This window comes from Nothoprocta perdicaria, unplaced genomic scaffold (genome assembly GCF_003342845.1).
Source record: "Nothoprocta perdicaria isolate Ctin4 unplaced genomic scaffold, notPer1 scaffold_19, whole genome shotgun sequence".
In the NCBI taxonomy this organism is placed as follows: Eukaryota; Metazoa; Chordata; class Aves; order Tinamiformes; family Tinamidae; genus Nothoprocta; species Nothoprocta perdicaria.
In genome coordinates this window covers 3,118,608-3,134,413 of record NW_020455093.1, presented here as the reverse complement: position 1 = coordinate 3,134,413, position 15,806 = coordinate 3,118,608, and the positions used below count along the sequence as shown (strand labels likewise).

The 15,806-nt window shown below is 45.7% G+C and overlaps 1 protein-coding gene and 1 long non-coding RNA gene across 3 annotated transcripts in view; one reads left to right on the top strand and one right to left on the bottom strand.

Annotated features, from left to right (window-relative positions):
• KLF11 (Kruppel like factor 11) overlaps nucleotides 1–233 on the top strand; it is a 6,914-nt gene extending 6,681 nt beyond the window's left edge. Inside the window, exon 5 of the mRNA XM_026037061.1 lies at nucleotides 173–233. Coding sequence (XP_025892846.1) covers nucleotides 173–233 — 61 coding nt within the window. The remainder of the gene's footprint in view (nucleotides 1–172) is intronic.
• Nucleotides 234–7,223: 6,990 nt separating this feature from the next.
• LOC112945472 lies at nucleotides 7,224–13,907 on the bottom strand. 2 transcript variants are annotated; one of them, XR_003249016.1, is made up of 2 exons: nucleotides 13,694–13,907; nucleotides 7,224–8,078 (listed from the first exon to the last, which is right to left on the bottom strand). It is a non-coding gene; the product is annotated as an uncharacterized LOC112945472 (long non-coding RNA). The 2 variants fall into 2 exon arrangements; XR_003249017.1 differs by having other exon boundaries at nucleotides 7,224–8,075; nucleotides 13,694–13,896.
• Nucleotides 13,908–15,806: the final 1,899 nt, after the last annotated feature.

The window sequence follows — 15,806 nt, the reverse complement described above, 5'->3', positions numbered from 1 at the left end:
GCGCCCTGGCGCCCGCCTGCCTGCCCTAGCGCTGCCTCATGGCGCCCTGGCGCCTGCCTGCCCTAGCGCTGCCTCATGGCGCCCTCACGCCCGGCCTCGCACCCGCCTGCCCGCCCTAGCGCCACGGCACCGCCCCACGGCACCCTGACACCCGGCTTTGTGCCTGCCCTAGCGCCGCCCCACAGCCCCGCAGACCCCTGGTGCCCGGCCTGGCGCCCGCCTGCCTGCCCTAGTGCCGCCCTCCACAGCGCCCTGGTGCCTGCCTGTCATGGCGGCCTCGCCCCACAGCCCCACAGAACCCTGGCATCCACCTGCCTGCCCTAGCACTGCCCCACAGCCCCTTGTGCCCGGCCTTGCACCCATCTACCCACCCTAGTGCTGCCCCACAGCCCCCATGGGCCCGCCAGCCCACGCTAGCGCTGCCGGAGCTCCTATGCCCCCAACCAGGAGCTGCTGCCGGTGGCTGCCCCACAACTGTCCACGGCCACTTCATGTTTCCCCGCTCCACCTTTGTCGGCCGCTTCCCTCTTCCCAGCTTTGCGCGTGCCTCAGTTTTCTTCAGTCCCCTCAGTTCCTGACGCCCCACGACAAACGCCTCTCTCTGGCCTTTCCCAGCCCCTTCCCTGCCTCTTTCCAAGGCAAATGCAATCACCAGCTCTTCGGGAAAGCAGAGCTCCTTGGAAGTTACTTTGGCAATAGGTTAAAAAAAATCACTTGTAATGCTTGCTGTTAATATTTGGATGGACTGAAAAACAGGGTGATTTTTAATTTTTATACTAGTGTTTTCTATACCAAATATATTTTGTATTTATTCTTTTTGCTCGTGATATGCAGGCAAGTTGTTGGCTTGCATAAAWAAGGATGTGCAGGATGAGACCCAGGGTTTTGGAAACTACTTTTCAGTAAGCTTGAAGAATCAAAATTCAGAGCATTTTGTAAATGTATAATATTTGATACCTCTGGTTTGGGAGGTTTTCACACTTTTTGGGTCTTGATCCTGCAACTGGCTGGTGCTGTTAGACCCTCCTYGTGCAGATGATGTGGGATCATTGAGGTCTAAAAGTGTGTCACCTTCAGAATGACTTTTTTTTTTTTTTTTGAAAGGAAATGCTGAAATTTTCAACAGTTTGCAAGTGGAAGCTCTTGTGACTTTGGGTAGAAGTTTGGCATATTGGGTGTTCCTGAGCGGAGTTTGGAGGAGCCACATTGCTCCAACGGATGTAGAAGCACAGAGACCCCTTGGAAGTTTTGACGTTAAAAATTATGCTTTCCTTTCAGTCCTACTAAACCAGCATATTCAGGTCTACTGGAAAAAAAAATGGCAAGACATGAATAATTAGCTGGGTCTTTGTTTATGTTATTTTGTGTACAGGAGAAATAGGTTTTTTTTTTTTTTTTTTTTTTGTATTGTGGATACTTATGCACCTTATAGGAGATTGTTCAAAACTTCCATTTACCTGTATCAAAAGCTCCAGAAGTAGTCGTATTCTGTCCTGATTTAAGAAATAGCCACAATGTCAACTCAATGATGCTCTTCATGTGGCCTTTTCCACAGTGCTTTGTATACAAAATCATCTTTTCTATTAAACGAGATATTCTCCTCATTGGATGGATTTTCTTTTACACCAAACAGAAATATGCTTAAAAAGCAGAATCACGGGCTGCAGGAGTGCTGTGTTGTAATGGCATAGAAGCAGAAATGAAATAAAACACCCCTGTACACTCAGGCTGCTCAGTTTGCGTGCTGCAGACAGATGCATACGTGTATCTATAGCAAGCTGGCAGTAGAGCTGCGGTGCTGTCAGATACCAGCACCGTGGTTGCCTTAAGGGACACTTAAGAGCTCCCCAGCTTAATGGTATATTTTTGTATAGTTTATTCCTTCTGGATTCTCCCTGCTATTAAATCTCCTGCCTGCCCTTCAACACATGTAGGTGACGTGACCCATGGTCATTCATAGACTGCACTGTGTGTGTGTGTGTGTGCACTGCAAGCCCTGCTTTGGGCTCCGTGAAGGACCTGCTTGAGACTCCTCCTGGTGACGTGACTGCATGGAGTGCTTGGTCGTGTCTCACTGTTCATTTTGAAATTCCCAGTTTTGGGTGGCACAGAGAGACATGTTCTGCTTTTTGCTCAGAAGTTCCCTAGAGCAAGAAGCTTCTCTTCCACGTGCTATTTTGGCTTGGTTATGACTGGTGGGGAGGAGGAAGGCAAATCTTCATCTGAGGATCCTGTTCTAATCTCAAAGCCTTTGGGACCTCTCCCTACCTAACAATTTTGGCATTTGCCTGAGCGAAATTGTTTGCAAGCTCTTGTCACGATCGAGTCAGTTGTGCGAGCTGGTTGCATCACGAGGAGGAAATGATGCAGAATATGGAATTTCATAGAAGAACATGTAGCCTCTGCGTCATGGTACCAAAAGCTGGGTCCCTGGTGTTGGGTCTGTCAGACCTGTGATTCTTTACAGCCTGTTTGTGGGGCACGTGTTGCCTCTTATCATCTGCATCGGGGACATTCAGGTCTCTTCCTTGTGAATGTGCGGGAATAACTGAGCCACAGTGTGGTTGCGTCTGCTCTCCGTTTACTTTTGCTATTCCTTCGTGCTGTGTAAGGGTTATTTATGGATTAAGCATGGCTGGGATAACAGCTCCCCTTGCACTTTACCGCCTGAACAACATTGCTCAGTCTTTCTATTTTGAGCCTATATCTTAAAGAAGTGGATCACATTTTTGTACTTGTTTTTATATACTTTTTATTTAATAAAAGTTAGTGTGGCTTCTTTTAAGTCATTTAAAAAAAGTAAATATATGAGTTTCATATAAATGTCCATGCCAGAGCTATATAAATGCATCTGGTGTAGGTTATATACCTAGACTAGTGGAAGATTTTGGGGCTCACTAGTTCACTTACCTGTAAATGCATAACCATAACCTTAAATGCAGGAATATTTTTTGCCCTTTTGTAAACTGAGCAGTGCTTGTCCATTCATAATTTTACACAACCCCTCTTGTATATTGGGTAGGATGTGTACATGAGCACTGTGATATCGGAGGGTTTGGGGTTTTTTTGCCCATCTTCTGAGAACAGGATTCTTGTGATTCCTCACTGTGTTCGTATAGCGTGGCCTCCAGAGGTTCCTCAGCAAAAGGAACTGATGATCCGAGTGCTCCTCGTTACTGTTGTGAGCTCTGCGTGGCGTGAATGACAGGAACAAAGATGAGATGCGAATCTGGTCAAAAGACGGCTGCGTTATCCCTRGCTCTTCCCATTCCGGGACGCTCTGTGGTAGGGAAGTCTCCGACAGACCCACGTGGGACTTCAAGTCTCAGTTGGGAAAGAGGTGATCAGTGGAGGTYACCTGGTAGGGGCAGCAACTACTCTTTTATATCATTATTTAAAGTAACTCAACTGTTCTCCAGCCTTCGAGGTGACCCTGCATGTGCAGGGGGTTGGACTAGATGACCTTGAGAGGTCCCTTCCAAACTCAACCATTCTGTGGTTCGGATTCAGATCACAGCAAGGCTTATTTCTGGCGGAATCACATTTTTAAGGGTCAGGTTTTGGCTCCCGCTGATTCACAATGACATGAAAATAGGGATGGACGCACAAGTGAAGCTTAATGGAAGGCAAGGGGGGAAGGGGTGCAGATTCCAGCTTCCTGACACTGCCTTGGAGTGAAAGGTGACCCAGTTTCTGTAGTCGTCTGTCAAGAGCTGCCTTGGAGCCGCATCTCAAGGCTTTTTCCACGCAGAAGATTGTGTCGTTTTTGCAAGTCCTTGGAAGACACAGGGATGGATGGCAGGATCCCAGCCAAAAAAACAACGTAGGGTTTTACTGCAGGATCAATGAGGCTCTGAGGTACTAATACAAACTTCCTAAGCTCTTCACGTCTCCCTAATACTCTGCTCAGTCTCTCTGTGGGAAAACATCTGTCTGTTTCTACTATTATTTTTCTGGTAGGATTTTTCTGAATAAGTTGTATTCTGCACAGTTCTCTCCTCCCTGCCATCCCCAAGCTCCTGATTTGTGTGTCCTTTTCTCCTTGGCTTGCTTATGTTGAAACAAGGATATAGATTTCACAATTCTCTGGTCATCTTTCTCCTGAGCCAACCTGTGGCTGTAGCCAAGGCCAACAGGGACAGCTCTATGTGCCTCCTGGTGGAGGTCTGCATTAGCTTTRCATGTGCACTTGCACCCAAAGGGGCTCTCTTGGCTGTCCCTATGCTTGGAGTCATCACGCAGGCAAGGTTCTCCATGTCTTCCAGTGGTTTTGGATCCATTTAAGTGAGTACTTTCTCCATAGGAGAATGAATGTGTACCCAAAGTGTTCACTGGTCTAGTGGAGCATTTCTACAGTTAGACCCAAGTTGCTAGACCCAAGTGTGTGAATGGCCAAACACTCAAAATCTTTATTTTAATGGCTTGTTGTGCTCACGAGCTGATAGTGCTTATCAATTGGTTAGGACACCAGAGGTGAAAATCTGTTTTGAAGCTGTTGTGTGTGGGCAGGTGTCACCCAGGCTGCTCGGTGGTTCCATATTCGTGTGTTTCAGAGCCTGAGGCTAAATATCCAGCCCAATAATCTGTGACCAAGGTTAGTCTGATGATTTCTATAGCCCAGTGCAACCCCGTTCTTGGCAGTCACCCCCAAAACACTCCGTGCTTCTGCACTTGAACTGCCCCGTCTTTGTGAGTGTGAAAACAGTGAGGAAATGAACTGAACAAACCCACTCTTACCACACTGGCAGAGTTTGGGTTTGCTCTGCTTTGAAGAGGTGAGACCCTGAAAATGGTGCTAAACTCATTGGGGATAAGGAAGGCTCCATGGCTCGTCTGTGATCTCCTGTGAGCAGAGTCCTGCCCTGGGGTAGCATCTTCAACTCACCTGCTAGAATAAACCCTCCAAGCAGTTTTGAAGCTCATCTGCGAGCCCATATGTCTGTTTACCTTCTGTTCGTGCCTGGAAAAGCAGCCGAAATCAAGCAGGCTATGGCCACAAAAAGGCAAACTTTTCACACATGCMGAAAGAATAAATCATGATTCAAAAAAAAGGTTACATTTCACAGATGGACTAGGCAAAGAGAAAGCTAATTTAGGAGAACATCACAAAACTCCAGCCAGGCCTATTCACAGCACTTGCAGTTTACACTGTGGCATTACCATTCCTCAAAAAACATGTTGTATTGGGTGTTTTATTTTCCAATCTGTTTTCTTCCTCTGTCACATGCAGCCTTCCTGAATTCCCGCTTTAGTCCTTGAATTTAGGAGGAAATTGAGTAACACTTAGAGCCTTTTATACACATCCAAAATGTATCTTCCGTAACCGTGTTTTAAAACTTGAGGAAGCCAGAGCATGCCTTTTCCTGGGAGGGTGTTTTTCAGATGGGAAGACTCCAGGTTTTGTTTTCTTCTTTGCAGTCTCAGCTCCACGTGGCTCCTTTTCTGCTGGTTATCATTGCTCAGATGAACCCACACTGCCCTCTGCAAACGATGGCCGTGTCCCATGTCCAGAATGGAAAAGCTGCTGTGGTGAAACTCGACCCTTGCTTCCCTACTCATCCTTGCTTCCCTGCTTGGTTAAAATTACGGAGCAGACTGTATGACAGCAGGGGCCTGGACGTGACGAATCGGGGGGCTCTCACCCCGTTATCTGCTCTGCTCTGTGAGCTCTGGGGTGAGATGCTGCAGGCAGGTGCCTCACAAACCACAACGGTGTTTGCTAAAGGAACGTGAAGGGGAGAGTGCCGGAGRCCTTGGTCCGTGGGACAGCAGGAACGCTGAGATCCCGCATCCTGGAGGCTCCACTTAYGGGGTTCTCCATAACAGAACTCCAGCTGTTCTGTAGTTGCAGGCAGCTCCCCCAGGCACGGATCAAACCACAGCTCTGTCTTCCTTCCTCTTTTCCTCCCGGAGACCCCTAGCTGTCTACAGCACCAGCACTGGAGTTCCCTGTGCTCTTCCTTTTCTCCACACAAGCATATTCTGTTCTCCCCGGCAGCTCTCTGAGAGCTGCTGAAAACTAATATGAACTGTATAAAACCTGGACATTGACTCCCGAYGCAGCGCAGAGAAACAAGCAGACACTCATGTGTCTAAAAATGCCTTTTCCTACTGAAAGATGAAGTGCTATCATTTGAAGTAATGCTTTTTTCTATGCAATGCAAGGACTTGCCCTCTCTGTGAGGAGGCTCTTTCTGGGTCACTGAGGTACTGAAGAGCCCTGGCCAATGTTGATGTGAGCTCCTGATGCTAAACTTGATGGAAAACTAGTTTCCTTTTCTTTTTTGCCCCTTTCTGCCTTAGTTCCTGCCAAACCTCGCTGCTCAATGATGGGGCAGCATCTGAGCTTCCAGAAGGCCGAGGTTTGGTCTTGCTGAAGGCTCTTGCAGAGAAGACAGTCCATGTATGAGTGTGCATCCCGGAGCGGTTTGGAGCAAGGCCTCCTTTCCAGACTGGATTACAGCTTTGTGTTCTGGGATCTGCCTCCTTCCTGCCATCCTCCATTTTGCTTATTCTCTGCAGATTTTGTGCAGTGATTCACTAGGCCTCTGAGCTGTGTATGACATAGAGGYTCTTGCTCTATCATGTTGGCAAGGAAAGACAAGTAAGGGAATGGGAGCTCCTCCTTTCATAATTGGAGTGAATAAACTCTCTCAGAATTCTCTTCATAGGAAGAGGAGATAATGACAAATCAAAGTTCACTGGATGCAAAAATAACAGTCAAAATGACAACCYTTTTCAAAATTACATTCTATGCCTTTATTAAAGGTTACAAAAGATACAGATTCATTTATTTCTGTTTTACAGATATAAGAAATTACAAAGGAGAAGTAAAAATATAACATCTTAAGATGTTTTTCTACTTCTGGTCATAAGTAGTTAATCATAATACATTAAGGTGCAGATAACATAAAGGCAGAAACAATAAAATACCACGTTTTGCTGTCAGTTAGCACTGAAAATGTATTTTCTTTGGAGTTCCAGCATCTCCATTTTACTTTTCAGTTCTTTAATGATAAAGTGTAGTGATTTTTCTTCCAGGTTAGCTGTTAAGGAATAGAATATATGGGAAAGACAGGAATGCTAATTCTGAACACAGAGAAATGACTGCAAAGAACTGCTCTACGATGATGTGTAGCATCTCAAAACAGATGACAAACAGGTACAGAGGAGCAGCCTCCTGTTTTCTCTGGTGGATCCATGCCATGAACTAGCTGTGAAGAAATCTCTGTGAGGATCCTCCCCTGAAGATGTTGGACTTCGACTGTAGGTGTGAGGAAGTCGGGGCTCATCTGCTCTCTGTACAAATCTTAGGCTCCCTGCTCATTTTCCAGAACCTCATTTGTCCATGCAGTGGGATTTGAACTCTTGAATTACCCTACCTTCATTTCAAAGTGGAGATTTGCTCCCTTTTTTCTTTTATTTCCCATACTGGAAACTCTTTTCAAAGATACAGTGCYACATTCAGACCTGGAACTGAGGCCTGCATGGCAAAAGGAGCAAATTTGTCCTGTCTTTCCTAAGTGCTAGGAACTTTAATTTTATGCAACATTCCTTTACACAATTCTCAATTTAATTCAATGATTTCACTACGTTTTTTTTTTTTTCTGTTAAGACAAAGAGGTTTTCCCCCAAAGCACCATGTCTCAACACTTACATTCTGGTGTATCTTCACAGGCAAATGCCATTTAGAATTGTGCTCTTAAATATTGATTTACAAGATGTCATGGTCCCTTTTCCAGCTGCACTGATCAGACACAGCAGCTGGTGAGGATTTTCCATGTTCTCACCCAGACTTGGTCGGAGGGACTTTCCTCAAGAGCTCTTCCAAGCKTTCTAAGCAGTCGCATGGCATCTTGTTCTTTACTTGCCTTTTCCACCTCTTTCATGCTGTCTCACTGCATGAGGGGTCGTTTTGTTAGTAGCAGTTTTGCTCCATGCTTGATGTTCTCATCACGTGGGATCACATTCAGTGGCCATACTCTCGCTCAATACTTGCCATGAGCTCCTCCTCAGAGTAATCATACGATATCGTGGACTGTTCCTCAGGCTTCYTGTTGTTTTCTTGTGAGCACCTGCTGGTTAAAGAAATTAGTTATTATTATGAAAGAAAATGAAGCTCTGAAGACACAAGAACCACCTTGTTTTGCTTTTTTTTTTTGGGAAAAAAAAAAGAGGAAAAGTTGACACAACCACGACTTGCTGAGATAGATGCTATACCACCTCTATTTTTCATACCCCACAAAAACATCACTTGCTCATCACTTGACATCTTGACATGCTGTTTCTTCATTACAGCAAAGCCTTTACGATGTTCCTGATCCAGCTCCCATAACTCTTTGGTCAACTTTGTTCGAGGTCTAATTAAAGTACTGCATACCTTTACACTAGTTACTAGCTTCAAGTTTGCATGGAAAAGGTTTTTCTTTTGTATCAGACCATGATCTGTATGTCCTGTGGCTGTTACTGGTAAAGACGGTTTGCATTTCTGCTGCTTTGGTATTTCATACATCTGCTTTTGAGGTGTGGAGATAGAAGTTAGGTAATTTTATAGAACACTGGGCCTCCAAAAGTGAGCTCCTATGGCCAATTTGCTCCTCCCAAACCACTGCATSACTCCAGGAATTTGGTTTTGTTTTCCTTGTCTTCAGCTGGTTAAATAAGAGATTTCACTTCCGACCAAAAAAATGAACTCGGCCTCCTCAAAGTGCTTATACAGCTTATATTTGTTTTCATATCAACATAATTCTCAGGTGAGTGATGTCTGATGTAAGATTCAGAAGAGAAATGCTATGTTTTTTCACTGGAATTCTCAGAAATGATTTATGTGTGGTACAATGAAAATCAATAGATTCCCTGCATGATTATCCCCTCTTTCTCTGTATAAGGAAAAAAAATAGTGAATAATCCTCTGCAGAATTTGACCACAACAGTTCACAGTACTAGACAGGTCTGTTTTATATTGTCCTGCAGGATGCAAGGGAAGCTGATGAGCTGGTTGTATTCCTTTGACTTTCTAAGGAACTAGTAGGCAAGAAACTTGGGCCYCCACGTTCAAGTTGTGGAAGTTTGGGCATGTTGCACCATGACATGGGTAAAGCTAAGGTGCTGGGCTAGGGAAAATTCATGTTGGTAAATCTGAACTGGACAGCACTGTGCCATCCAGTTGGGAACAAGGCTCAGGTGTGGGATATGGGCACTAGCTGAAGGCTTCATCTAACCTAGGGCCCTGACTCTCACCAGGTCAGCTGCAGACTAYTGCAGTTACCTGTTTCCCTTCTCCCGTAAAGAGGGACAATGTTTGGCAAAGGTTTCCTAAGGAAGCTTTGTCATATRTGAGCGATACTTTCAGAAGTGTTAGTCTTCTGTGATAGCCCACAGTTGTCCTCCTTGAGCAAGGCAGTATCCACCAGGTTTCCTAAACAGGCAGGAATCAATGTCCCACGTTTGTCACCTCAGAAYAGTCTAGACTAATTTAATGGCATCTTTATGTTCCTATCTGCCTAGGAGAGAAAGAAGTAAATCCAGCTGATCTGACCTAGCTATGTCAGTGTTAGGGCCTGCATTTCTCAGAAACACTTTACTGTTTTTCCTGGAGCCACCTAGCATGGCAGCTGGGCCATGTGGGTTCCCCCATGCATTTATATTGCCCTTCATTGCCAGGTCCATTGACAGAGCCATAAACGGAGGATTTAGCAAGGAAGTTCTTCTGTTTATTCCTTTGTTCATCCTCCTTCTTCTGACATACCATGAGCAATCTGGTTTCCATGAAGTAAAGAGAATAAGGAGCTGGGAAGGTTTAAAATCAGTGTCCAAGAGCTAGAAATGTACAGGAGCAATTGCAAAGCAAATTCTTCATAAGAATCAGAAAAAGGAAATGCAGGAAACCTAAACACACAACTGGCACACAATTTATTGACTAAACTCTGTGCTGTGACAATCCTTAAACTAATTTTACATGATGTGATGAATTAGAAGCAGAGCCCTCGGCAGCTTGCTTGCAGGCCCACAGAAGATTCATTGTCTTCTCAGGGACTGCATAATTTCCCACTGTTAATTATTCTTGATGCCCTGATCTGTACGGTGACCTTTAATCATGGGAGAAAATCTCCAGGTAAAATTCAACCTTACTGAAAACTACATGTGTTTTTAAAATGRCAAAAGCAAACAGCCCCCTACCATATAAATTCTAGAATTTGGCAGGAAAAAACAGTGCCATTTGTATTTCATGATCAAAGAGAAAGGGGGAAAAGCAAGTTGCTGCTCATTTTATTTCTGTATAGTCAAAAATCTGTATTATTTAGTAGAGAAAAAAATGAAGTAAATTTAAAAATTAGAGGTRCTGTCTGGATTCCATCCTGAGGCCACCACACAGTGGGACGGATTGCTCAGTGGGGCTGTGCAGCCTCCATTCTTGGAAATTTTCAAGAACAGACTGGACAAAGCCTGGAGCAAGTGGCCTCTCCAGAAGGAGAGGAGGCCCCTTGCTGCTCTGATCTACATAGTCAGCTCTGGAGAAGGAGGGATTGCAATCATGTCAAGGCGTTGCCTACTCAATACAAGAGAGGGCTATTAGACTTTCTGATTTGGAAAATAACAGGTCAGGACATTGAAGCGGGGAAATTACTCAAAAATCAGCTGTTCTGGGGAGAGAGAGGCCCGCAAACAGTAATGCTGGGAGGAAAAGAGCTAACTGGAAAGCATAGAGGAGGAAAATGTATGGCACGGTAGGACAACAAAGAAAAGGCTAATGCAACTCCATCAGGATTACGGTGCAGACTTCTGAATATCTCATTACTAAAAAGTTATTAACAGCTTAGAGGGAGTCTAGAAGGCAGCAATAAAAATGATTTACAGGGACAGGGCAAAGCAATTTAGGAAGAAGGAAAGCAAGAAATGAGCTCTACCCCAGCTAAAGACCTGTCTGTGTTTTAAGATTAAGGGGAGAAGAATTTGTTTATAGTGAAAAGACAATGAACTATGCACTGAGAAGAACGGAAGGCAAAGGGCAAAATTAGACCCAAAGTCAGCAAAACCATYTTGGAGCAAGACATGGGGCATGATGTGCCAGCCTCCCCAGTGATGGGAATGGATGGCAGTGCTGAGATGCTGCCATGGGCTGTGGAGCTGGGCAGTTCCTTGGTGAGGGTGACAAGCTCCTTGGTAGAAACCTCAGGTAAGTGTAAAAATTAGGTAGGACGAATCTAGGCCATTGTCTTTTATCATCTTCCTGAGAATGAGAAAGTCTTGGATTAATCACAGAATGGTTGAGGTTCTAGTCYAACCCCCCTGCTCCAGCAGGAACACCCAGAGCACAGGGGGGCATCCAGGCGGGTTTGGAAGATCTCCAGAGAAGGAGACTCTACAACCTCCCTGGGCAGCCTSTTCCAGGGCTCTGGCACCCTCACAGGAAAGAAGTTCCTCCTCACATGCAGATGGAACTGCCTGTGTTTCAACTTACGCCCATTGCCCCTTGTCCTATCACTGGCCACCACCAAGAAGAGTTTGGCCTCATCCTCCCTACATTCACCCTTCAGGTACTTGTACATATTGATCAGATYCCCTCTCAGCCTTCTCTTCTCCAGGCTAAACAGGCCCAGCTCACTCAGTCTCTCCTCGTATGAGAGATGCTCCAGTCCCTTAATCATCTTTGTCGCTCTACGTTGGACCCTCTCTAGAAGATCTAGGTCCCTCTTGTACTGATTAATGATTGATTAATTAATTAATTCAATCATTAAAAAGCCTTCTGAATCTCTTGTGACTCAAAAATGGGTCAAAAAAGGCTGGCTAACTCTGACAGTGATGCAAGCATTGYGAGCAATTATAAACCATTCCTGGGCTGTATCATCCAGCCTGTGGCTTACCAGGTGTTAAGAATGGGTCACAGACCAACCATGGGGTGGAAAGTAGCACAATACCATAAAGAATACCTAAAGCTGTACTCCCATGCACTTGGAAGGCACTTACTAGTGCCTGTTTTAGATGCTTATTTGGTGTCAAACATACTCTTAGCCAGACTATTAAAAACACTGTCCATGAGTTTTCAGGCATTCCTTCCCCATCTGATGGATGTTGCCTCATTGCTGCTGCCCTGGAGCAAGCTCTGGAGTGCAGCAGGTCTGCACCTCTCTCGTGTGACTGCTCCCTTGACAGATAATATTAAGCTYCTGTTGCAGATGAGCGAGCTCACCCGTTACAGCCTCTATACTTAGTTATTTTCTTACTGCTTGACATTTATTTCTCTTGTAACTGGTTTTATGGGTTTTATGCCTTCAGTAAGCAATCCTACCAAGGCTAGGCTGATTTTGGTGGTTGTAAGCCTAGCCACACCAGTCTGTATGGTAAAGGATGAGGCATCTACACAGGTTAAAAACCATCTCTCTGACTCCTTGCACAGTTTGACTCCTTCCACAAAGTTATACTCTTTTATTGAGAAGCTCAAGCACTTCCAGAAAGTGTCTGCACGTAGCTCTTGCCAGTAGAAATTATGGTCCAACATCGCAGTTATGGTCTAACATCGCGGTTGCTAGAATCATAGAATCATCATGGTTGGAAAAGACCTTTGAGATCATCGAGTTCAACTGCAGACACGTGCATTAATGGCACATGAGGGTGCATGGCAGCATGTCCAGGSGTGACAGGACTCGCTGCCGGGTGTTGCAGGTTGCAGCCTGGCAGCCGGGTCTTCCAGGTTAGCCAGCCCGCGGGCCCCTCAGGAGCAGCAGGCCGGCGTGACAGGCACAGAGGCCATAACGTTTCGAAGAGACACTCTTTAGCACAAGGAGGTGATGGTTTAAAGTGGTATTTTAAGCTTCTGAGTTTCAGCTGTGTTTAACAYGTACATCAAACTGTTCCTGTTGCTCCTTACTGCAGGCGGACTTAGAGGCACAGTGGGCACTGTTGCTTTTGCTTTTGGAAAGGTGATTTCGGGTTTCTTCTCTTTGGTGCCCAGTGCAAGTTCCCCCCTTTCCCCAGTCTAGACAGACTACCGTGTCTCTAGGAGTTGCAGTGCAGGAGTTTATCACAGGTTTTACCCTTGTGATTCCTGGGGAGGAAAGAGATATTTTCCTCTTTCTAATCACGCTGCTGACTTCATCATTGGAGACCTATGGTGAATCATGGCCTGAGCTACCCATCAGAGCCATCCTTCCTGGTTTTCTGCACAGCTCTTGCCCTATGACTTTGCAACATGTGGACTTCCTAACTCCGCGTTGCTCATGCCCAAGAATGAATCTGTGCACTGTACTAAGCTGGAGCCTCGATCTCTTCAGGCAACACATCTCTAGATTTTTTAAACAGAGCAGGACAGAATATTTAGGACTACAAGCAAATCGATGCTATTCCCACTTCTCCTTAGCACAGCAGAAGTTATCAGGACAGCTTTGCCTGCTTCTGCTTCCCCCCTTCCAGACTGTGCTGCTCCAGGCCCTCCCACCCCAGACTCCCGGCTGCCAGCTGGAAGATGCTCTCTCCTCTGCTAGGTCCAGGGGCCAGCGACCAGCCCAGAGCCACGCGGGAAGGCATGTGGGAAATCAGTGTGTGCAACTATCCGTGGTGGGAGAGTCTGGGAACGCGCGGTGGAAGCAGCTTTCTATGCCTTGAGTCACTCAGTGCATGTGATAAACCAGAGCAGCGTTTAGCCACGGTGGTAAGGAGAGACACGAGCTGGGAGATGAACGCAGGGGTTACTCACTCATTGTCGACGTTGTTATTCTCTGGGTCTGACGGGCTCCTTGTCAGTGAGGCCTTGAAAAAAACAAATATCAGAGCATCATATACTGCCATTATAGTACTTCAAAGATATTTTTATCTCTAAATCTGCATTTACACCCCCGACAGCTCTTGGGAAGTCAATACAGGTACAAGGAAGACCCTTGTATTACCAGCAGTGAGGCTAACTCAGTTTTAGGATGCAAGACACCTGAGCAGCTTGAGGCCATGGAAGTGAAATCACTGCATTTTACTCAATTAAACTTTCAAATTTCCTGTGAATACATACTACACAGATTAGTAAGTAGCAGTATAAAAAGATCTGGTAGTGAAGTAAGTTTTGGGAATGCAGACCTAACTCCTTTCATCTGGCAAGTCACTTCTCCTGTTGAAAAGCACTCGCAGTGCAYCAGCCCAATGCTCACTGAAATTATCTGATCTGGAGGTGAAATATCCACATTTAATATGCTGCAATCCTAGAGGTGTCCACTGAGACACCAATGGGCCAGCCAAAGCCAGACCCAGTACGATATGAAAGGAAAAGATGATCAGACCTAACTCCCATTGCAGCCCACCAGATCAGGCCAGCAATAAAATGAAGCCACCACAGCCAGGCCAAATGTAAAGTGTTCTCCCCAAAATACCACTTACATCTTTTTGGGCTTCTTTATTGTACTCTCACAGAAGAATAGARGGAAGAGGCAATGATCGTGACTTTCCTAATAACTAGACCCGTTTTATCTAGTCATTATTTTTTCTTAAGCTGTCCTCCTTTTCCTGTTGTCCCTTTACTTTGCTTTTTGCTTTTTTTTTTTTTTTTTCTCTCTCTTCTCTGTGCAGTCCTTAATCTGGCAGGCCTGATTCATATAGGTTATTCTCATTCTCATGATGTCACTACCAGACATTAAATGGGCAATGAGGCAATGAGGAGAATGAAAGTAAGGCACTGGCGCCCWGAAAGTAAAAGAGAGAAGTTGTTTCATTAGCCTGAAAGAGAACAAAAAAAAATTGCACAAAAAAAAAAAAGAGCTGTGGAGTAAAGATAACAGAGCAGCACGGAAGCAACTGCAACTACCTGGCTTTAATTGCAGGGCAGATGTTTTCACTACACTTGCTCTTTAGCTGCKGCTCATGCAGATTTCCTGGAGCCGAGGCTTCAAGTACAGCTAACTCGGATACTGTGAGGCAGGTAGACCCCTGGCAGCAAACTTCAACTCCCACAGGTTTTCTGGGTGGGTTTTGTGCTACTGTGGTCACCTCTGGATCCCACGCTCGAGCTGTGGGTGGGACTGCAGCAGACCGGGGTCACAGACTCCTCGAGTCGGGCTCAAGTAGTTTCCGTTTTTGGAGCTGGGAAAGGCTGCTGCTTTCCATGTTATTTCTCATCTCTGGTGCTTGCTTAAAGCTGAAAACTTAATTTTTGCCAAAGACCTGCAGCATGTTTTGATGCCTCTGGAAACCAAGTGCACCTCCTTTCAGAGGAGCCCCTGCTCTTTGGCAACAGATCTGTTTTCTCTGGAATAACCCAAACTGTTCTGGAGACGGCTCCTTGGATCAAAGTGGTGCTGAGGCTCTGTGAGAAACATTGACAGGGAATAAATGGATCTCCCTTCTGGTTATTTAGCACCGTTTCCTGGCAGTCTCCCACAAGTGACACAAGCAAGACGCAGCCCCTCGCTGTGATGCTGGTAGGATCCACYTTCCAGCACTCCTGGGCACAGGATGGATCTGGATCATTTCAGGGAGGGATCAGAGCCGCACAGGAGGGTGCCCTTTGGTTTTCCTCCTTGCGGCTGACTCCTCCACGTTACGAGCTGTACGTGGTGTGTGGGTGGAAGACAGAATTAATTAGTCATCAAGACAGAGCAGCTCTGCTTAGCAAAATCTGCTTCTCCATGCAGAATTAATCTTCTCCAAGGGATGTCTCAGCAACAACACTTATTTCCCAAGAGCACGCCGCGCTGGCGCAGGTAGATCTCCGCTGACATCTTAATCTAGTCCATCAAGAACAACTGGCGGGGAGTGAAAATCAACTCCAGGCTATGCTTCCCAAACCCTCCGTGTTGCAGGAGCTGTTTCCAAGCCCTCCCAGAGGG